General features: G+C 35.9%; 2 protein-coding genes across 2 annotated transcripts in view; one reads left to right on the top strand and one right to left on the bottom strand.

The window, feature by feature from the left end:
* Positions 1–913, bottom strand: part of LOC135116071 (uncharacterized) — a 39,025-nt gene extending 38,112 nt beyond the window's left edge. The window contains exon 1 of the mRNA XM_064033282.1: positions 21–913. Within this exon, the coding sequence (XP_063889352.1) occupies positions 21–35 (15 nt within the window). The 5' untranslated portion in view covers positions 36–913. The remainder of the gene's footprint in view (positions 1–20) is intronic.
* Positions 914–7,995: 7,082 nt separating this feature from the next.
* LOC135116205 (Golgi phosphoprotein 3 homolog sauron-like) lies at positions 7,996–18,361 on the top strand. The gene is made up of 6 exons (XM_064033547.1): positions 7,996–8,305; positions 12,060–12,191; positions 15,228–15,342; positions 15,653–15,828; positions 16,153–16,290; positions 17,075–18,361. Exons 1-6 carry the CDS (start codon positions 8,111–8,113, stop codon positions 17,183–17,185), a joined length of 867 nt encoding a protein of 288 aa, XP_063889617.1. The 5' UTR covers positions 7,996–8,110; the 3' UTR covers positions 17,186–18,361.
* The last annotated feature ends 6,863 nt before the right edge of the window (positions 18,362–25,224 follow it).

Here is a 25,224-nt window from a genome sequence, read left to right as displayed (position 1 = left end):
TGACTTTCAGAGTGACTCACCAAGGTTGTCTTCATGATGGACGCTGGGGCAGAGTCCAGTGACACTGATGATGTATTTGTATGTTGCTCAAATCAAACACATGGAAGTCCTTTGCTTCTGAGCAGACGTGGCAGGTGGCTGAACTTTGTTCTTTCTCTTCAGTGTTCTAAGTCACGAGTCAGTGTGGTTGTGACAGCATTCTAGTGATATCTGCATCAATACCCCATAACGTGGGCTTGATTTTATCTCTGGCACTACCCAGTGTCCATTTTCTGCTAATATTTCTGTAATCAAAATGTGTGTTTTCTGTCTCTCAGTAGCAGTTCGGTGTCTTGTCACAGCACAGAAGAGGAACACTAGAGCAGCTCTACGCTGTTGTCTCGATCAAGAGCTGCACGCGGGAGGTGGGTGTCGCCGAGGTGGAAGTGGGTGTCGCCGCAGACAGTCGCTAGGTGAATGGCGGCAGATGCGTCGTGAGTGCTGCTCATCATATTGTAGCCTCACTTTCTCCATAGTAGCTCCACCCTCACACACACACACACACACACACACGATGAAATCTGAAATCCTCCCCCAACTTAACACTCATTGAGGAGGAATAATGGTCAATCCGTGAAACTGGCGTTTCTCCCGGCGAGCAACAGCTGCTGTGATGCGCTGTAAACTAGGCCACCGGGTCCCCTCGAGTCATTCCAACACTTGCTGGAGAAAAGTAAACTCCTCACCCAAACTGGTTGTCATGTCTAAATTTGCTAATTAGACAACTCAATAATGATACTTATTCCCCTTGTGTAAAAGAGAATATTAAGCCACAATGTGTGGCTTTCTATCCTGGACAGATTTCCATTTGCTAGTTTAATGCGAAACTTTGTTCTTAACAGGCGTCTGTCGCAGGAATGTTGAAGCAGTCAGCTGGGCGTCGGTGAAGCACTTGACCCCGCACCTCTGGTACTTGAGGCAGTAAACACACTCCTTGTTCTTGTTGTGATGCACGAGAAAATCAGATGCGTTACATACATGCATACATACATGCATACATATCCACACTCATATACTAGCGCATTAAAAACAGATATCAAAAACTAGAAAAATCAACATTTACGTTAACCTTGTATCTTAACAGAAAAAATAAACATTTCCATCCGCTAATTATGTTTCTTTTTCGCTTAGTAATGGAGTATTACCTTGGCACATTATCATATCATACTTTCTTTTTCTGAAATTGGATACAGGAGATGATCAAGAGATGTTCCCGCCCTAATATTTAAGCTTGCAGTCAAAATAATCCAATCAAATATTTCCGAAAGCTGTGTGCACCAAGGCGACTCTATGCATATCTCCTTCTTCCAAACATTTTAATTTTCTATTGTTGTGCTTACACACACACACACACACACACACACACACACACACACACACACACACAGTATCATTTAAATAGGTAGTCAGTATTGTGAGGGGGCAGTCACAGCCTGCCCTCTAAAAACAACTCTCTTCCTCCACACAAAACTACAAGCACCTAATAACACACACATCCTTCACTCAAAAATTTTAAAAATCATCATGGCGACTCCTACACCAGCCTCGGAGTCCCTATCTGGGAAGGGGACCATAAATGTCCCCAGGTCGGACTGCCTTTCTGTCGACGACCACAAGTGTCTTGACACCCCCCTCAACTTTTTCTTCATTAACTTCTGCAACATTCGCGGTCTAAGATCTAATTTTCAATCTGTAGAACACCACCTCTCCTCTTCTAAACCTCATCTTTTTTTCCTCACTGAAACTCAGGTGTCTGAGGCAACTGACAGTAGCCCTTTTTCTGTTCCCTCCTACTTTCTCTATCCTCATTTTCGATCCAAAGCTGGATGCTTCTTTTATGTGCGCAATGACTTAACCTGCTCTCGTGCCCACGCTCTTGAATCTTTCGAGTTTTCCACCATCTGGCTACGACTACAGAGTCACTCTCAAACTAAATTCATCTGTGCTGTAAACCTCTCACCTAACTCCTATAACTGACTATAAGAAATTCTTTGACTATTTAACTTCCAAAGTGGAGCACATTCTGACCCTCTTCCCTTTTGCAGAGATCTCCATTCTTGGAGACTTCAATGTTCACCACCAGCTTTGGCTTTCTTCTCCCTTCACTGATCATCCTGGTGAACTAGCCTTCAACTTTGCTATCCTCCACGACCTATTGGTGCAACACCCTACTCGTATTCCTGACCGTCTTGGAGATACGCCCAACATTCTTGACCTTTTCCTGACCTCTAATCCTTCTGCTTATGCTGTCACCCTTTCTTCTCCGTTGGGCTCCTCCGATCACAATGTCATATCTGTATCTTGTCCTATCGCTCCAATCCCTCCTCAGGATCCCCTAAGCGAAGGTGCCTCTGGCGTTTTGCCTCTGCTAGTTGGGGGGACCTGAGGAGGTATTTTGCTGATTTTCCTTGGAATGACTACTGCTTCCGTATCAGAGACCCGTCTTTGTGTGCTGAGCGCGTAACAGAGGTGATAGTGTCTGGCATGGAGGCGTACATTCCTCACTCTTTTTCTCGTCCTAAACCTTCTAAACCTTGGTTTAACACAGCTTGTTCTCGTGCTATACATGATAGAGAGGTGGCCCACAAAAGGTACTTAAGCCTTCTATCACCAGAATCTCATGCACTTTATATTTCTGCCCGGAACCATGCCAAGTCTGTTCTCCAACTAGCCAAAAACTCCTTCATTAACAGAAAATGTCAAAACCTTTCAAGATCTAACTCCCCTTGTGACTTCTAGCATCTAGCCAAAAATATCTCCAATAACTTTGCTTCTTCTACTTCTTTCCCTCCCTTATTTCAACCAGATGGCACCACTGCTATCACATCTATTTCTAAAGCTGAACTCTTCGCTCAAACCTTTGCTAAAAACCCTACCTTGGACGATTCTGGGCTTGTTCCTCCCTCTCCTCCACCCTCTGACTACTTCATTATACCTATTAAAATTATTCGCAATGATGTTTTCCATGCCCTTGCTGGCCTAAACCCTCGGAAGGCTTATGGACCTGATGGAGTCCCTCCTATTGTTCTCCGAAACTGTGCCTCCGTGCTTGCACCTTGCCTAGTCAAACTCTTTCAGCTCTGTCTGTCAACATCTACCTTTCCTTTTTGCTGGAAATTTGCCTACATTCAGCCTGTTCCTAAAAAAGGGTGACCGTTCTAGTCCCTCAAACTAATGTCCTATTGCTTTAATTTCTTGCTTATCTAAAGTTTTTGAATCTATCCTCAACAGGAAGATTCTTAAACATCTATCACTTCACAACCTTCTATCTGATCGCCATGGGGTTCCGTCAAGGCCGCTCTACTGGTGATCTTCTGGCTTTCCTTACTGAGTCTTGGTCATCCTCTTTTAGAAATTTTGGTGAAACTTTTGCTGTTGCCTTGGACATATTTAAAGCTTTTGATAGAGTCTGGCACAAAGCTTTGATTTTCAAACCAAACTATCCTCCTACGGCTTCTATCCTTCTCTCTGTAACTTCATCTCAAGTTTCCTTTCTGACCGTTCTATTGCTGCTGTGGTAGACGGTCACTGTTCTTCTCCTAAATCTATTAACAGTGGTGTTCCTCAGGGTTCTGTCCTGTGACCCACTCTCTTCTCATTATTCATTAATGGTCTTCTAAACCAAACTTCTTGTCCTATCCACTCCTATGCTGATGATACCACCCTGCACTTTTCCACGTCTTTTCATAGACGTCCAACCCTTCAGGAAGTAAACATTTCACGCAGGGAAGCCACGGAACGCTTGACTTCTGATCTTTCTAAAATTTCTGATTGGGGCAGAGCAAACTTAGTATTGTTCAATGCCTCAAAAACTCAATTCCTCCATCTATCAACTCGACACAACCTTCCAGACAACAATCCCCTCTTCTTCAATGAAACTCAACTGTCCCTCTCTTCTACACTGAACATCCTCGGTCTATCCTTTAATTATAATCTGAACTGGAAACTTCACATCTCATCTCTAGCTAAAACAGCTTCTATGAAGTTAGGTGTTTTGAGACGTCTCCGCCAGTTTTTCTCAACCCCCCCCCCCCAGCTGTTAACTCTGTACAAGGGCCTTATCCGTCCATGTATGGAGTATGCTTCACATCTCGGCGGGGGGGTGGGGGGACGGTTCCACTCATACTGCTCTTCTAGACAGGGTGGAATCAAAAGTTTTTCGTTTCATCAACTCCTCTCCTCTAACTGACTGTCTTCAGCCTCTCTCACATCATCGCAATGTTGCATCTCTAGCTGTCTTCTGCCGCTATTTTCATGCTAACTGCTCTTCTGATCCTGCTAACTGCATGCCTCTCCTCCTCCCGCGGCCTCGCTGCACAAGACTCTTCTTTCTCTCACTCCTATTCTGTCCATCTCTCTAACGCAAGAGTTAACCAGTATTTTCAATTATTCCTCCCTTTCTCTGGAACTCCCTGCCTGCTTCTGTAATTCCACCAACCGATGACTTGAATTCCTTCAAGAGGGAGGTTTCAAGATACTTATCCTTTAATTTTTGACTACCGCTTTGGACCCTTTTTATGGGACTGGCATTTCAGTTGGCTTTTTTTTCGGATTTTCGTTGCCCTTGGTCAGTGTCCCTCCTACATAAAAAAAAAAAAAAAAAAAGTAGCGTTGCTATGATAACATATTCAAAGTGTTTGCGTTCACCGTAGATAGATAGATATTCATTGACCACAGTTCAGTGTTCATGAATTCTTGCCTCATCATACAATTATTCTGTAGTCCATTCATATAACAATATTTGCCTGTAAGCAGTGTGCGTAGCTACAATTACAAGTTCAAAAGTAGAAATACATAGAAATCAAAAGAACAAAAATAAGAACTCACAAAAGAGAGATGCAAAACTCAAGTAAAACATTAATAAAATGTAAATCTAATGAAACCAATAATATAAAACGAGGTACTAGCGAAGCATTTTTTTTATTTTCTTTTATCAATCAATCTATTATTTTTTTTTCCTATTATTATCATTCCCAGTCCTCCTTCCGAGTTATTCCTGCCATTACTGTCACAAGGACACAGTTACGCAAATAATTTGGGCTTTCCCTTAAAACCATCTCTCCGGACCTACTCTTCCTTTCCCGTTCATCCCGTCTTGCTTCAGCAGCATCTTTCTCCAATTACGAATCTTTCTTTCAACGAACCATCCTCTTTGTGTTACCCTTCCTATAAAAAAAAAAAAAAAAGGTTACTTGAGGTGCCAGTTCCTATAAAGCAGTGGCTCCCAACCTCTTTTAAGTTAATGCACCTTTCCCTGAGTTTTTGAGAAATTCATGTGCGTGTACCGTAGCGCCTAGGACGATTAATAAGAATAAAAAAAATAATTAATTCACGCTTCTCTTTAGTCTCAGGACTGAAAATATATAGATAAAGGTATTAGATCTTCATTTTAATCATCAAAAATACTTACTCGATGTTAAATCATTATTATACAGGTGTTAAGTATATATTAAAGTAAAATGCCACATCTCAAATCTGTGTGGCGTGAGTTGTGTCTGAGTATAATATAATTATTCTGATGTTACATAAATCTTTAATATTTTATTTTCAATATATATATATATATATATATATATATATATATATATATATATATATATATATATATATATATATATATATATATATATATATATATATATATATATATATATATATATATATATATATTAATTTCTTACATGATACACAATTTTCTTTCTAAAACATCTTTTCTACTGTGCAGTCTTATACACACCGGCCATGTCATGTGTCCTTCCATTTAGTTCATTAATTCCAGGTACCCTTTTGGAAAAACTCATGCACCCTTGGGTGTCCCATGCACTACGTTAGAGTATAGTCGAAAAAGAATTATCGGAATCTTATAAATGTTCTTATTGCCCTTCCTTCTTGTCTCTTGTTCCCTGACAATCAATGAGCACATCCTTCCACCAGCGCGTACCCTTATCATTCTCCTGATAACACTAGCTGCTACTCCTCACTCATATACAAGATGCGCTTTTGGCACGTATTTACACAAGTTCTCCTGTGACGTTACCAGACTGTACTCATACATCCATACACCTAGAAAGGGATGTACAGTGCCAGTGATCTAGTTATATAATAATTTATCAGCTATTATGTCACTCAGAAATCCCAGCTGGTAGTTTCCAAAATGTAGTAAATCAATACATGCTCCACTAATGTTATATAATACATGTTAGCTTTCAAACACACGCACGCACACACACACACACACACACACACACACACACACACACACACACACACACCTTGCTAAAGGATTAAATCACTCAGGAAGTCATTGCTTCAGTTATTTTCTCCACATTAACATAATGCATAGTAACACTCATCTTTAATCCTAGCTGAAATTCATGGCAGCTCACACACACACACACACACACACACACACACTAGCATGGGTCAGCGCACCTGCTGCCAACACATCGTCAAGACCCGCAGGTGTTCGGACAGGTGTTCCACGGAGCCGTGCAGAGAGAGAGTAACGAGGATGTTATGACGAAGGCGCTTTCTCTCATCCCTTTACGATCAAGATCTTGGAGATAGATAGATAGATAGATAGATGGACAGATAGATAGAGAGATAGACTGTCAATTTCATTTTGGAACTTACTGATTTCTTTTGGTATAAAATATTCACACACACACACACACACACACACACACACACACACACACACACAATTTCCATGTGTTCCTGCGGGCCTTTGAAAGAATCAAATACAAATGACAATCATTATCAATATGAAGCTACGATGGATTTTAGTTTATTCAGTAATAATAATAATAATAATAATAAGAAGAAGAAGAAGAAGAAGAAGAAGAAGAAGAAGAAGAAGAAGAAGAAGAAGAAAAAGAAGAAGAAGAAGAAGAAGTTTTTTTTTTTTTTCTTTTTCGTGATTACTATTACTATTATCATGAAACTATTTAGAGCATCCCTGCATCACCATGATTCTCTGTTTCCATTTGTCACGTTCTTAAGGCAGTGATTATGGTTTGTGGCGGTGAGAGTTAATTATTAGAAAACCATCGACAGAAGTGAGCGGTTTCTATTCCCTAATTACTACACTTCAAAACTATCATCGCGATAATTTTAGCCAGAGAGTTACCCTTTTTGATACAAACGACAAGTTGCATTAAAGCAAAGGAAGTAATACATTTTATTTATTTATTTATTTATTATTGTTATTATTATTATTATTATTATTATTATTATTATTATTATTATTATTATTATTATTATTATTATTATTATTATCATTATTATTATTGTTAATATCTATTTTTATTTTTATTTTATTTTATTTTATTTGTTTATTTATTTATTCTTTTTTATTATTATTATTGGTTGTTTCTCTCGTGCTTGGAATTAATGACGGAGTGTCGATGGTGGCGACGAAAAGGTCACTTTCCTTACAAGTTATCAAGATATCCGCTTCCTGCAGCCTGCTGTGCTTCTAGTGCTTGCAAGACTAGATATCGAAATGCTCCTCTGTCATATTTTCATGATAGATATGATGTCATAAATGAACATACGAGTACTTTGCCAGCTGTTGAATATATTACGTAGTTTCTTCCCACAATGAAAACTGTTGTACTGCAGTGTAATAATTTATAACCTATGAATGGGTTAAACATTATCAATTTGTATGGGTCCTCAGATAAACTTACTGATAATACCAGTTCTTGAAACGGCAATTGATGATGTTATCATCCCTTATCTAGTTCTGTCAGCTGGAGCATCATGGCAGAGAAAGAAAACGTATGAAGTTATCGTCTTCCGTTCTTTATGATGGTGAAGGGGCTTCTTTATTTGCGTTATTTGCTTGCTAGTTTTTCATGCCAAAACAGTGAGAGTCTGTATGTTAGATAGATCTATGGAAGGGGCCTCAGTTAGTATTAGTTCCCCCATAAGCCCCAGGCGGCGCGGCTAACGGGGCCTGCGTGGGGCGGGGGGATGGCCGCCTCTGTTGACGGCAGTGTCGCGCTGGCACCTCATGACGCTGGGATTCCTCGTGTGTTTTTTTCCGTTTTAATGGGAGCCTGACAAGATGAATCGACCAGACGGGCTCATCCAGCGCAGGAACGTTCCGAGAGACACACAAGACAAGAACAACAAAAATGACAGCGACGACGAGAAGCGAAGACACTCCAGTGGAGAGGAGTACCTGGATGATGGGGACTGCAAGGAGACGAGGCTCACCCTGATGGAGGAAGTGCTGTTACTGGGCCTCAAGGATAAGGAGGTGGGTGTGGGCACATTCAGGATTATGTTTTATGGAAGATAGGAGATAATGAGCCAGGAAAATTAGCCCTGAGCAAGACAAGGGGAAAGAGTTGGCAGCCTGGCCTGGGGCTGTGGGAACCTACGTGGCCGATTCACCTGTCAACAAATGGGGCGTAGATTCCCTCATCACAAATTTTACTCCTTCTTTTCTCGAAAGGCGAATCGGTAAAGTCAGTTTACAAATGACGTAGATTCTCCCAGACGGAAATTGCCACCGAGGCACTTGTGGTCATGATGCTTGAAACCCATACAATATAGTTCATCTGCCTGCCTACAAATTACATCCTTCTTGCCAGATATATCACCAACGGCTCTGCTTGTTATGCAGGTAAACCAATTATATGCAGAAGTAGTGGTATTTTACCCAAACAACAAAACTGGTGGTTTGTAAACAAAGCAGGAAAATATGATACAAATTTTTGGCACTTATTGCTGAACTGTGAATGCATAACTATGAATTTTTAATGATTCGTGGAAGTTCTAGTGCTCCATATGGAGATTATTTAGATTAGATGGGTTTAAATTGGAAATCCCCGTAACTGTCTGGCTGTTTGGAGATGTTAGGCAACAGTTCGGGGAACTCTGTGTTTCAGTCACAGATTATTGAATAACTGAGTTTGAGGTGTTGCTAGATCAGGCTTAGTATTGCCAATTGATAATTCTACTCACCCTCAAAAGAAGTAAAAAAAAATGTAGAGAAGTGGTCATGCAAATCAAAACATTGAAATCTGTCAGAAAAATTGTTCTTTGTTATTATTTTGTCAATATCATCATAGTAGTAGTAATAGTAGTAGTAGTAGTAGTAACAGAAGAAACAGCTAAGTTATGTAGGAATTGGCAAACTTGCTTACCTATAGTGTTTCCCAAGTTCGGATTCTGGGATGAGCAGAGACAAAACGGGTTTGTGTCCTGTCACAGTAGCAGTCTTCCCCTTCTGTCTGACTGGGTATGTTTTGTGCATGTGCTTGATGCATCTAATTGTACACAAGTTATCTTTGCTACACCTTAAGAGGTAAAACAAGGCAAGGTAGGTATATACAGTACCATATAGTAAATCCTCAGTTTTACCTGGTTACCTTCTTATTACCTTGTTAGACCCCCCACAATGGTTAACACACCACCCCAAGGACTGGAAAGTGTGTTACATACCCATAAACAATAACAAACAAGAACAATTAAAAATTGATAATTACAATCATGTGCAACTAGTCAACACAATGATCAGTTGCAAAATTGATTCAAAGTTTCACTTAGGAAGTCACACTGGCCTTTTTTTGAAAGAATTCAGAGAGATGGCTTGATCCACACACAGTGGGAGACCATTCCAATCTTGATTTATTCTTACAGGGAAAAATCTGCATCTAGCATCACAGTGACAATGGCGAAGAAATATTTAAAAAGGGTTAGAATCTTGTGCAAGGGTAAAGGGGTCAGGAAGAATGACTGGAGACAAGTTATGGAATATTTTGCAACACTTTATCAAGTTAGCATGGAAAAGTCTTCCTTACACAGAAAAGAGCTTTAGTGTTCTTAGTCTGTCATGATATTTTTCCTCTAGGCCAGATATTCACCTAGTCCATCTTTTTTGGACTGACTCGAGTCAAGTCCATAATATAGTTTGTGTTCTGAATAAAAGAACCAAATTCTAAGATTGGGCATATATTAGTTATGTATAATTTAATTTTTAGGGATCTACTGATTGTAGAAAGGCCAGGTCATTATATCTAAAAATTCATCAGTGTAACAGGAAATGTCTTTTAACAATCTTAGGTTTGCTTTACAAGGCAGGTCATTCAACAAGAAATGCTGTACGGATACTTTGAGATGAAATAGGAATGAGCCAATAAGGAAATCTTAATTCTTTATTTGGTGAAATATGTGGAGAAAATGAGTGTTGGTATCACTCCACCCAGCAGTGCAGTGACGTATATGCTCCCTTCACCCTCATTCCTCTCCCATGAAGGACAAAAAGTTAAATTTGTTAGTTGTATTAACCACATTGTCATTATCATCAGTTCTTTATTACTGTCATTTGTTATTATTGGATACATGTATATGTGTATAGGTGAGCATTGATACAGGCTTTGAGTGGTAATCGTATTTATTGTATGGTGTCTCCAGCTGCTGCTCCAGCCCAGTATGCTTGAATTTGGCTTCTTTTTCTAAGGTTTTATCTGTGTCATCATCACTCCATCCCAGCACTTGTGGAGACCTTTGTCACACTTGAACACTTGTAGGCTAGATTAAAGGAAACTCAGTGCATGTTGGGGAGTGATGACAACAGCAGCAGTGATGCACAGCTACTGCATACCATTTCTTTTCTATTTTCTCTTCATGTTTCATTAACATTAAATTTAATTCAGCTGGCATGGTGCCTGATAGACCAATTGTGGTGATCATTAAATACACTTCATTAAATTAATTTAATAAAAAATTGTCTGCACCACTCGCACCATTGCAGTTCTCAATAGCCAGACTAGTAGCTTGTACATATTGCAGCAGCTAACAGTTATTAAATCTAGTCTGATCAGTATCCTGTAGTGTAGTTGTGTTTAACAGATGAGAATTAACAGATATTTGCAAACTTTTGCTGCCTGTAAGATTCATAGTTTTGTAAATGCTTCTGTGACTGGCTTTAAGAGTTTATTACATATGATCTTCACTCTATAAACATTTGTTATACAAGATTTTACTGATGTTGTAAATTATTATTATTGTTGTTGTTGTTATTATTATTATTATTATTATTATTATTATTATTATTATTATTATTATTATTATTATATATTTATCATTAATTTATCTATTTTCATAATTTTTCACTTAAAACACCTTTTTCAGAAAGTATGTAGAGAGAGGAGTAAAAGAGTTGGCCAGTTTAGCTTTGGAGTGTTCAGCACATGGGAACATGGATGCTTGAGAGATTATTCACTGCATTATCCACATCTTGAATAAAGTAAAATACAGATTTTGGGTCAGCTCATTTCCAGGGCAATATTAGTGATTGAAGCAAAATGCTAATACAGTTAGGTCTTTACTTTCACAGGATCCAGTCTTGCTATTTGCCAGTGTTAGATGCAATTCACATTAGTTTTAATGAAAGCAGTGGGAAAAATTGACTGTGTGACTTGGCAAAAACAGGACCCAAAAAAAATTCAAATAAAATATTTTCATAGTAACTATAATATTCAATTTTTTATGCATATAACTGAAGGTAAAAAAATATGTGGGGTTTCATAAAGTATCAAAAGGATAATGAATGAAACCTGGTACAGTACAGTAAAAATTTTTATGTAACCATGTTAAGTCATTGTTTACACACACACCACCCACTGATGAACACCCACTGTTGACATCACCATGGATGGCATCAGTAGTGGCTGCAGTCTATCCTCCTCACTAAATTTGCATCACTGTCAGTGATGGTGCTGGCAGCGGCGATGGGACAGTCGCTTTCGCAATGCAAGTGTTACGCTACTCCACGTCACAGACTTCTCTGCAGTTTGATGCACCCCATCCCCACATTAGGGTTAAGTTTCCCCATATTAAGACATGATTTGTGTTAGAATGTTGCACATTAGCAGCAACCTATTTATTTTCTGATCAACTAATTAAGTAGATAATATAGCAATTTTTTCCATTAGTAAGGCTAAGAAATGCTTTAATTGTATATAAGAAGAAACAACTATACTGACTAAAGTGACTTCATTCAGGGGTACACAAGCTTCTGGAATGACTGCATATCTTCGGGTCTTCGTGGATGCATCTTAATAGAGTTGGCATTGCGTGGCAGGGTGGAGCTGGAGAAGGCTGGTCTGCGTCGCAAGTCCCTCCTCAACCGCAAGGTAAGCTTAAGTATGAACTTTATTCTAGGTAACTGACCCTCATGCAGAGTAGATTGGTCTTCTCTCTAGAAGCTAATTTGTGAGGGAGTGATTGTGTGTGGTCACATGGTCTTGGCAATCTTCATTTGTGAATATCTAGTTTGTTATTGATTATACCTTTGATGTCAGAAAACTACTGAATTCACCATCATCATCAACATTTTGGTTGACTGGTAATCAGTATTTCATCTATTGTTGACTTATTTTGAAATCTAAACTGACAACTTATATATCATAGCCAACCTCCTTAATCTCTCTTCTACAGCCTACTCTCTTCCTGCTGCCTTTGTTGCCCCTACAGCCAGGGTTATTTCTTTCTTTATTCTTCATATTTATAGAGAAATCTATTTGAATAAACAAATAAAAAGTATTCTAGAGTTAAATAAAAGGTTTTATTTTATTTTTTTTTTTTTTTCTCTCATGTAGGAGGGGCACTAGCCAAGAGCAACAAAAATATAATTAAAAAAAAAAAAAAGGTCCACTGAGGTGCCAGTCATCAAAAATTACAGTGTTGAAACCTCCCTCCTGAAAGAGTTCAAGTCATAGAAAGGAGTAAATACAGAAGCAGGAAGTGCATTCCAGAGATGCATTCCAGAGATGAATTTGAGAATACTGGTTAACTCTTGCATTAGAGAGGTAGATAGAATAGGGGTGAGAGAAAGAAGAAAGTCTTGTGCAGCGAGGCCACGGGAGGAGGGGAGTCATGCAGTTAACAAGATCAGAAGAGCAGTTGACATGAAAATAACAGGAGAAGATACCAAGAGATGCAACATAACCGGCAATGACAGAGAGGTTGCAGACAGTCAGTTAGAGGGGAAGAGTTGATAAGATGATAAGCTTTTGATTCCACCCTGTTGAAAAGAGCAGTATGAGTGGACATCCCCCACCCACCCCCCATTACATGTGAAGCATACCCCATACATGGACAGACAGATAAGGCATACAGAGTTAGCAGCTTGGGGATAAGAAAAACTCAGAACACCTAACTTCATAGAAGCTGCTTGTTTTAGCTAGAGATGAGATGTGGAATTTCCAGTTTAGATTATAAGTAAAGGGCAAACTGAGAATGTTCAGTGTAGAAGAGTTGGACAGTTTAGTGTCATTGAAGAAGAGGGGGGATAATTGTTTGGAAAGTTGTGTCGAGTTGATAAATGGAAGAATTGAGTTTTTGAGGCATTGAACAATACTACATTTGCTCTATCCTAATCAGAAATTCTAGAGAGCTCAGAAGTCAAGCATTCTGTGGCTTCCCTGTAAGAACTGTTTACTTCTTGAAGGATTGGACATCTACAAAAAGAAGTGAAAAAGTGCAGGGTGTTATCATCAGCATAGGAGTGGATAGGAAAAGAAGTTTGGTTTAGGAGATGATTAATGAATAATATGAAGAGAGTGGGTGACAGGACAGAACCGTGACGAACACCACTGTTAATAGATTTAGAAGAACAGTGACCATCTACCACAGCAGCAATAGAACAGTCAGAAAGGAAACTTGAGATGAAGTTACAGAGAGAAGAATAGAAACCATAGGAGGGTAGTTTTGAAACCAAAGCTTTGTACCCGACTATTAAAGCCTTTTGATATGACTAAGCCAACAGTAAAAGTTTCACCAAAATCCCTAAAAGAGGATGACCAAGAATCAGTAAGGAAAGCTAGATCGCCAGTAGAGCAGCCTTGATGGAACCCATACTGGCAATCAGGTAAGAAGGTTGTGAAGTGATAGATGTTTAATAATCTTCCTATTGAGGATAGATTTAAAACTTAAGAAAGGCAGGAAATTAAAGCAATTGGATGATAGTTTGAAGGATCAGAATGGTCACCCTTTTTAAGAACATGCTGAATTTAGGCAAACTTCCAGCAAGAAGGAAAGGTAGATGTTGACAGTTGAAAGAGTTTGACAAGGCAGGGTGCAAGCACAGAGGCACAGTTTTGGAGAACAATGGAAGGGACCCCATCAGGTTCATAAGCTTCCTAAGAGTTAAGGCCAGCGAGGGCTTGAAAACATCATTGCAAAGGGTTTTAATGGGTAGCATGAAGTAGTCAGAGGGTGGAGGAGAGGGAGGAACAAGGTCTGAATCATCCAAGGTAGAGTTTTTAGCAAAGATTTGAGTGAAGAGTTCAGCTTTAGAAATAGATGAGATGGCACTGGTGCCATCAGGTTGAAGTAAAGGAGGGAAAGATGAAGAAGCAAAGTTATTGGAGATGTTTTTGAATAGGTGCCAGAAATTACATTGAGAATTAGATCTTGAAAGATTTTGACACTTTCAATGAAGAACACGCACTTGTTTAGGTCATACTGATATAGGTTGGTCCAATTGGACAAACCCTGTGTTAACCTGTGCTTTACAGGAAATAAACGTGCCAGATTTGATTACTTTTACATTTTTTATATGTACATATATAGACCTTAATTATCAATATAATATAGAACTAAATTTTGATAAGTAAAATATTGAAAAAAAACAGGCTTTTTTTTTTTTATGTTTTTTTTTTAATGCCAACAAGTGAAGTTCACTTCACTTGTCTTAATCTTTTATTCATTCTCTTGCCCCCAGTTCAATCTGCTCACCACTCTGAACATTTTCCTTTTTCATGCTTTTGCCTATTTCACCTCTTCACACCATCTCTGTTTCCTCTCTCCCTGCCTTTACCCACTTATGAACTGATTCTCTCTCTCTCTCTCTCTCTCTCTCTCTCTCTCTCTCTCTCTCTCTCTCTCTCTCTCTCTCTCTCTCTCTCTCTCTCTCTCTCTCTCTCTCTCTCTCTCTCTCTCTCTCTCTCTCTCTCTCTCATACATATTTGATAGATAGAGAGGACATATCTTGGTATGCTTCTGTTACAAAATAAATAATTACTTCAAAATGCTGTAAATTGTATAATTTAATCCTTAAAGTGTAGATTTTGATAGTGTGCCGGAGTGAAAACCTTGTAATTATTTTTGTAAATATAATGGAGATTATTTTGGCTAAGAAGCACTGAAAGGAACATTGATTCATTCAGGTTATAGTACGGTCTGAGCTGCCAACTGGTGACGTACTGCTGGACGAGGCACTGAAGCACATAAAAGATACAGACCCTCCACAAACAGTACAGTCCTGGATTGAATTCCTATCTGGTAAGTTATCAAATAAGTATGCTAAGCCAACCTGGGCCAGTACAGTCTATGTACTGCTTCACCACCAACACATGACAGAATCACTCATAATGAGTTTATAATGAGTTTTATTTGTCTCACTGTATTTTATATATATATATATATATATATATATATATATATATATATATATATATATATATATATATATATATATATATATATATATATATATATATATAAAAGACAGTGTACGTGGTAATACAAAGTAAATTTTTATTTTTATTTTTCTATTTATATTCTATTTTATTTCAACTTTTCATCAACCTAGGGGAGTCTTGGAACCCACTCAAATTGAGATACCAGCTCAGAAATGTGCGGGAGAGGTTGGCCAAGAACATGGTTGAGAAGGGAGTGCTTACTACAGAGAAGCAGAATTTCCTGGTGTTTGATATGACAACACATCCCCTCACAGACAATGTAACCAAGACCAAATTGGTGAAAAAGGTAAGAATTAGTGGAAAAATATTGTGTTCACTCAACCCTGGATGGGTGTAATAAAAATGACAGCATACACAAATCATTAACTGCAAAATGTGTCTGCTATCACATTAAGCTGCATTAGTAGCATGTTGTGCTTGTTCAGTTATAAAATGTATTGTCCACTTTAATTCTATTATTTTGGCTAAATAAGTTATTATGGCCTTGTTAAACCACCAGTAAAAAGTCACTGATTGTTCTCTTAGAAGTCCAATAACTGAATTCCTATATATTTTTAATTTAATGGAAGCATTGATACCCGAACTAATGATGGCATACTGTGGGTTGCAGGTTCAAGACAGTGTGCTGAGCCGATGGGTGGGAGATCCCCAGAGGATGGACCGGCGGACGCTAGCCCTCATATATCTGGCCCATGCCTCTGATGTGTTGGAGAATGCCTTTGCCCCTCTATCTGATGATGATTATGAGGTGAGATGCTGTCACTACTGAACCTTTCATTTGGGCATCAAACATTTTATTTTCAGCCATCCTATATATATATATATATATATATATATATATATATATATATATATATATATATATATATATATATATATATATATAGACACACACACACACACACACACACACACACACACACACACACACTAGTCAACAGGTCCGTTTCTGAGAGGAGCAGCATGATAATACCAGATGGTTCTTCAGAGTTGATATCATTAAATTTTTCAGAAAAAATAAATAAATAAATAAACTTAACAAAGACTAATTCATTTAGTTATTGTCTAAAAAAAACATAGAACATAGGAGGTTGAACATTTTAGCATTGCACAAATCTGAAAAGAATGGAGGAGAGGTTAGAGAAAGTGAAGTAATAGCCTTCAAATGAGAGTTAGGGAGCAGTATCTTAGATAAGAAAAAAAAATCCATAGTTTTGAGCTTCAACATTTCCTTGTTGTGTCCTTTATAATCTTAACATGGCCATCCTCAAAGGATATAGATCCTCCTAGAAACATATCTCCATTTTACAGCAGATCAGTGCCCTTCATTTAATATGATCATATCTTATTAACCAACATAACTTCACCCTTTATGCTTCATACATTATCTGTTCTCATCCTATAGTAACCTCAGTTTTATGGCACTTCTTCTCATTAACTTCATTGATGATATAAAGTATCTGACTATTGATTACATTCATGCACTATATTCTAGTAGAATGGTGCTAACTCAAACTCCTGCATTCATCTAGGTTGCCATGAAACGTGTACGAGAACTGCTGGATCTTGATCTTGATGCAGAAGCTGCCAAGCCCAATGCTAACGACCTGATGTGGTCAGTCTTTGCAGCATTTATCAAATAGTACCTCTCTTGCCAGGGTTGAGAAGGAAAAGTATGTTATCAGTGCCTGTGATTATTCCGATAACCTTGTTTTTTAAAGTATTACTATTCTGTATATCTATTCATTATTTTTATCTTATAAAATTAAGCATATCTTTTCCCCTGGTTGAGTTTTCATAGCTTTGCATTGGATGCATTGAAAGAGAATGAATGTGTATAAGGTGAAGGTCATTTAAAGCTCCACTGAATTTATATTAGGTTTGGGTCTTAATAGATAGGCAATAGATAAAGCCATCAGAAGGAAAGAAAAGTTAAACATTATAGTGTATACCTATTAAACCCAGGGCATTTATGCATGCATAATTGGTCATTGATTTCCTTATTTTAACAGTTAATTGTTGTTTATGAATAACTCAGTAAATAGATTATTTAACAGATATTAGCAACATTTCTGACCAGCCCTTTAGGAAAAGTGCTTGGCAGCCTCCCCAGTGACTTCAAATATCCAGTTAAATTTTGTATATTTGTACTGTTGAATTTTATGCTCTTCTGTGGTATGCATATTAGTTGTCAATATTAGAAATAATAAAAAAAAAACAGTTGTCAAGGCATTATTTATATAGGCTAGTGTGTAGATACAGGTGTGATGCCTAGACTAGGTTCTATACTTGTTTGTAAGGCAAATCTGCGTGGCATGACTTGGGCGTAGGGAGAGTGTATTTTATTCCACTTGCACATAAGACACGTAAAATCTTTCATATTATTTTAGTCCATTTCAGTATTCATAACTGGATATGTGTGTTACTTCTGTGAAGCATTAGCATAAACAACTTCCAGTGATGAAAAAAAGGCTGTCAGTGGTCTGAAGAAGTATGACAATTGTAGGATGGATAATGTCAAAAGAAGGAAACAAAACATTTCTTTTAGTGTGAATAAATGAATTGCTATCCAATATCCTCTTCACCAAAGTCATGCCGCTGTGGTCTTAGGAGAATAGTTAGCAGATGAGGAACTTGTATCCTATTTCTTAACACAGAAAAATAAAAGTGGTGGTGGTGATGGTACTTGCTGTTAGTGGCACCTCTTGTTGATTGGTTGTTACTAAAGATTACACAATGAAATGTAGATCATATGAATGATACATGTATACTTATTTTTTCGTTTCTGTTATAAATTCAGTACTAAGTGATGTTACTCATAGTTTGTTTTAATTTTCAACCAATTTCTTTTCTGATTCTCCTGATTTGTCTACACTGCTCAAATTCACTGTGGTGTACATAATTGAAAAATAGTAAGTGAGCTGTCATTACTTAGTTTACATATGTGGGTAACTTAATTGAGACCGTAATTTGTCAGCAAAAAATGTATGGTTATTCAAACACAACTGCATTTTAGAGAATTACTTGAGTGATATTTCATATGTATCTTTGCTGATCCAACCCCAATTCAAAACAAAGTAACACAAAAATTCTATCTTGTATATTTATTATTCTTAATTTGAATCAACTAAAGTCTCTTGAAAACTTGAACTCCACATAAATACATAAAATATAGGAGCACCAATGGTTTGGTAAATGTGTCTTTGCACATGTTTAGGTTTTTAAGAGCTTGTAAATATGAGGAAGTTGATTATTTTGCACATAAATTATAACCATTAAGTATATATTCTTCACTATCATAATTTGTAGGGAAATTTAATGTATAAGAATTATTGAATAATGTAAAATTGTTGGTATATTTAGAACATTTTCAAAACCTAAAATTACAAATTATCCATTAAATTATCCTAAGTGGAAAGTGGATACAGGGAAGGAAGGAAACATTTCATGACATTTCTTTAGCAGTAACAGGATGTTTTTTGTGATGTTTTCTTCTCAGTGATGAATTATAAATCTATAGTTCAGGCTTTATCATCACCAGACATCATATTATAGATTCCTTGTGTGTTAAAGTTACAGACATTACATTTTGGAAATAAGTAACTGACAATTAAATAATAGGGGAGGATGTATGTTGGCAATGGGTCATGAAGAGAGACAGACTAGGTTTGGTTCCCATGCACTCCATACAAATATGACTGCTATAATACCAGGCCTTACAATTTAGAATCTTTTGTCTTTATTTATTTTTTTTTTTTCCCGGATAATTACCGGCTTCCACACCAGACCACTTCTTTTCTTGGCATGGGACCACAGTGTTGGTTGTAAAGTTTGAATCTTTATCCCTTTGTTGAAGAAAATGATGGTGCTTTATGGGAATTGTGTCTGATATACTAATAGTGTTTCTCTCAGTTGGTATCCAAATTTTAAAGTTGCTGGGTGTAATGAAGAAAATACTTAAGAAAAAATGTATCAGTTATCCCCTAAATCACTTCAGGCAGTTTAGAAAGTCTGTTATCTGCTGGATGAGCTCATGGTATAAGTGTGTGTGCGTGTGTGTGAGTGTGTCTCTCTGTATGCGTGACATCTCATGATAAACCATTTGTAATTATATGTACAGGAAGCATCACCCAGGTTATTCTATCTATGCTGCAAGATTGCACAGACTCATTTGATATTCAAATTTTGTTGTTGCATTTTCGAAAGTGGAAATCTTAGGAAACTTTTTTGTAGGACACATCTTTTTCACCTTGGAAGTATTTTACTTGATTCCAAGTAAATAGGCGTGAATAAGTGAAAGTCAGGTTTCATTGTAACTTATCTAACAGGAGTAATGGCACATTCCTTCATGGTTCTTATTGTCATATCAAAGAATGGGTGAAGAGTTTTAGGAGATACTTTGAAAATATTGAGTTGTCCTGGTATAATGTTGACTTGCCTTATTTATTTCATCATTGTAATAAGTAATAATTTTCAGCAGATCTATAACTGATAGTTTGATATTAACTGAATCACAGTTGAGTTCAAACTTAATATAAGAATCAGATTAATTTCACTTTATACTTTCAGTAAATTATTATCTTGGTATTTTTTATTTATTTTTATTTGTTTATTTATTTTTAGATGTAATCAAGATTTTTCATTATCAGTTACATTATTTTTATCTAGTGAAATAAAATTTTACATTAGAACTCTTGCATTTATGACCATTTGGTACATATGTAAATATATAAAAAGTGAATAGGGAGATGTTAATAGTAAGAAATGTACATTCACAATAGACAGATAGACATGTTGATCCATAAAGTTAGAGAGGACATCATCTTTGCTTCCTTCCACACCTTAACTAATTATAGATGATAATGTATGATGAGTGAAAAATATTTATTGAAGAATGAAATTATTATAATCCAGTGGGTGATGACTGCTCCTCTGCCATGGGAAGCTACTGGAACCCATCTTTCATTATATCCTTAACAACATCAGATGAGAGAGTCACACCTAGCTTTTGCTCACCACATTTTGTTTCCACTGGGACCAGGAAGGGTCACTTGCTTGCTGTTAGCATTGCCCAGGTTTGAGAGCAATGGGATTATTTATTTTATGACATCAGACACACATAAGCTACATCTTACATTTATTTATTTATTTTATATTTATTTGTTTATTTCATTTCATTATTTTTAATTAAATTATTTTATTTTATTTTATTTTTATTTTTATTTTATTTTTTTTTATATTATTGTTTATATTTTCTTTTATTTTTTTCTATCTTTTATTTTTTTTTTTTTTTCTCTCTCTCCCTGTGGAACACAGTCACATTCTTAAACATTGGCTATCTATCCAGCACTTATGATTTTTTTTTCCAAGTATCAATAGTTTTTTCTCATGCTTGTATCTTTGGACAGTAAAACATAGTAGTGGGTTTTTGGATCTTAAACAACTGCCAGGGAGGCAGGATCAAAATCACACACTCACTGACTGTCACTTAACAGTAAAGGCAAAATTACATGCTCAGTAGCCAAGTTGCTTGATTGACAATTGCATAATTGTGACACAAGTGTAACTGAAATAAAAAAAAAAACTTGTGAAACCACATTTTGCTAGAAAACCTTTATTAATTTTTAGATATTCCCATATATCAGGTTTACTGGTGCAGAGTTCAATGGTGCAGAAAATGGTGTGTTGATGAAATGAATGTGCTGCCTTTTGAGTTGCATATCATTGTTATATCTTTGTGATGCTTGTAAACAGATCCACCGAGAGGGAGGGTCAGCCAGTGTGTTGGCCTGGGGCCCATGGGATCTTTGGGGGTAGGGGGGGCATCTGTACCTTTACCTACTGGCTGCATGAGTGGGGACCCTAAACTTTTCCAGCACTGGCACATTTCAATTCTTTCAGAGACCCTGCTTGTAAGCACTTCATAAAACATTTAAAGTTACTTTTTTTTCTTTCTTTCTTTCTTTTCTTTCAGGCATATACTAATATTAGACTGTTCACTTGCCATCAAATTAAAGAATGTATAAACCATAGGTCAACAGCATCCAGTCATGAAATGTCACTTAATTTTATTCATTTATAGATGACTAGCCTATTGCAATTATAATTTTTAATTTTGTTCATTAGTACTGCTACTGAATTAGTATTTTGGTCTCCCTTCTTGTGTGTGTGTGTGTGTGTGTGTGTGTGTGTGAGTGTTTTAGTAAATTTGTTATGGGGTGATGCTAATAGGATCTTCATTGTCTATGAAAATTATGTTTACAAAATATTTAAGGCCCAAGTTAGCCATTATAAAATTTTGTGTCTAACGTATTAGTTAAACAAAATTGTAGAAATGGCAGCTCAGTGAGGACTTTACTTTGAGCATTGGAGTCTTTTTCACTCTAAATTATCATGTTAAATATCCTTTTACATGGATGTAACTTGTAGAGTGTACCATATCTATGAATCATCCTTTACATAGCCACTGTATCATACATTCTTGCTTCTCATAAAGCTGGCAGGATTCAGCAGCTTTTCAGATTTTGTTGGTGGTTATGAGTAACTGGGACACTTACGAAGTTGTTACTGAACAAATTTGCCTTGTCTAAAATCTATATATTTCAGTAAACAAAAATTACCAGTGAAGGGAAAAGTTTCCTGTTGTACACTAATTTTTAGTTACAAGCATAGGTGATTGCTCTTATTATTATTTTTTTTTTTTCAGACATTATAAAAGAATTTTCAGCTGCACCACATTATTTTCTTTTGTTTAACTTCTTAAACTGCACATAAACTATAATTTGTTTTTATTTATAGCATTCCAAGAATACAATTATAAGCTTGGCAGGTGTTTGCATACACTTTTGTTGGGAAGATATGCTTTTTAAATATCTGCACTGTGACTGAACGACTTTATTAATAAAAGATTCTTGTTTACTGTGTTTTCTATAATCAACAGCAATAACAGAAAAAAAAGCAAAAAAGTAATAACTGACTTCATTGGTTCACCCACGATACTTCAGTATTGCTGAAAACTGATCCTTGTTAAGGAACTTTGATTTTCCAAATAGCCCAATAAAATACACTAAACCTAAACTGAGTCAATTTCAGCATTATTAAATGAGGTATCCCAAAGATGCATATGTACCATTTTTGTAGATTTCATGAAACATAATCAAAGATAGTGAAGTCCACACATAATAACCTTGCTATTTGTACAGCTCAAGTGGTGTTTTGAAGATAAATGGATTTAGATTATGAGTTTGAAAAATCTTCAATGAATAATTGTTTTAACCATTATGATAACCAACTCCATTTTGCATTTGATTACACCTACTACTTTCTGGATACTTTGTAAAAAAAATTCAAGATCTAACATTTTGGCACATTTACAGAAAGATCCTCTATTAGTGTATACAGCTCACAGTTCTTTTAATTCTCACAATGTCAGTTGCTTATTTCTTTGATTGCAGTCTGCTTATTCTGCTTATAGGCTCTGAAGAACAGGACTCACTTTCAGTGGACTCCTAGTAGCTAAAGTTTGAAAGTTAGATACTCAAATTTTCTATTGGCTTCATTCATTGCATCCCCTTGACAGTCCTAATAAGTGGGATAGTCTTCTCAGACAAATGCAAGTTTCAAACTAAATTTAAAAGTTAAAGTTCGTTGATTTCATTTTAGGTATCCATCCTTGATAGTCTCCAGAAGGTCAGTCAGGCAAACCTAACCACACACCATGGTGCCTGTCCACAGCAATAACCTCCCAATAAACAGCTTAATTAAGTTCATAAGTCCGTGTGAGCCTCAATCTGCCAACATCAGTGTTAGCCAGAGTGGTGCCTGTCAGTTAACAGTTTGGAAAGGGTATAGGAAAGGGAGGGGCAAAGAGATTGGCAGTTCCAAAAAACATAAGAACAGTAAGTAAATAAAGGAAGAAAATAGTAAACAATGAAAGAAAAATGGCAAGAGATGCAACATTGCAACAATGAGAGAAAAAGGAGAGGAGTTGATGAGGTTAAAAGCTTTTGACTCTCTCCTAATTTGTAAAAATATGAGTTGGTCCTCCTCATATATATATATATATATATATATATATATATATATATATATATATATATATATATATATATATATATATATATATATATATATATATATATATATATATATATATATATATATATATATATATATATATATATATATATATATATATATATATATATATATATATATATATATATATATATATATATATATATATATATATATATATATATATATATATATACTCGTGTATATATATATATATATATATATATATATATATATATATATATATATATATATATATATATATATATATATATATATATATATATATATATATATATATATATATATATATATATATATATATATATATATAGTGTGTGTGTGTGTGTGTGTATACACATAGGTGGGTGCTTTTGCAATAAATTACAGAGATAATTATCGCAATAACGAATCAGGTTATCGGTTATCCAACAATTATTTTTCCCGCATTATTGATTAATTGGTATCGCCAATACTTTTTGGTTCCAAACTAGAGATAACTGACAATTATGGTTTTTGGAACATGAGCATGATGAAGTTTTAAACTTTCAAAATCAAATGTAGTTATTTTGCTTAAAAACTAATTTTCATTACTGAAGAGACAGGATAAACAGTGAATTTGAAGAATTTGAAGTTTCCTAAGTTTTCTAAGATAAAGATAAAAGTAAAGATTTGGATTTATTGATTTTTTTATTCATAATATCAATATCATTATTGCTAGCATTGGAATTTTGGATTTATCGATTGATCGGTTATCGGGCAATAAATTTATCGCCAGTTATCAATTATCATTTATTGCTGATAAGGTTATCATTATCGCACCCAGCGCTCTCTCTCTCTCTCTCTCTCTCTCTCTCTCTCTCTAGAGAGAAAGAGAGAGAGCGCTGGGTGCGATAATATATATATATATATATATATATATATATATATATATATATATATATATATATATATATATATATATATATATATATATATATATATATATATATATATATATATATATATATATATATATATATATATATATATATATATATTAGATTGGAATATGATGTATAAGAAAGGATAGGGTATGCAGTGTTTTATGTCTACTAGGATGCTTGTGGCCACATGTGTGTGAATGTGTGTGTGTGTGTATTACCTATATCTCTGCTTTTGGGTATGTGTTGCAAAGCATGAAAAAGAGCAAGGAAGCTTAACCCTATTAATAGTTTGCAGCTTTCTTGTATTTTCTCTTTTTTGACCAAGGGGTTGTGTATTAACAAGGTTACTTATCAATGGGTGACGCCAAAGAAAATCACAAGACACATTTTGGTGGTGGCAGGGCCATTTCTTGCTATATTATGCAAACTACACTGTTGCATAGGACCTTCGAGGCCACCAGGAGCCTCCAAGCCAACATTATTATAAATATAATTTTATCATTGTTAGTAGCAGTAATAGTAGAAATGGTAGTATTGTTATTATTATTATTATTATTATTATTATTATTATTATTATTATTATTATTATTATTATTATTATTATTACTATTATTATTAAAATGTGTGTTGAGTATTGACAGATCCACTGAAATTCTGTTTAACCTCCTGAAATTCTGACA

The sequence above is a fragment of the Scylla paramamosain genome, chromosome 30 (assembly GCF_035594125.1).
Source record: "Scylla paramamosain isolate STU-SP2022 chromosome 30, ASM3559412v1, whole genome shotgun sequence".
In the NCBI taxonomy this organism is placed as follows: Eukaryota; Metazoa; Arthropoda; class Malacostraca; order Decapoda; family Portunidae; genus Scylla; species Scylla paramamosain.
This window is presented reverse-complemented; position numbering and strand designations above follow the sequence as displayed.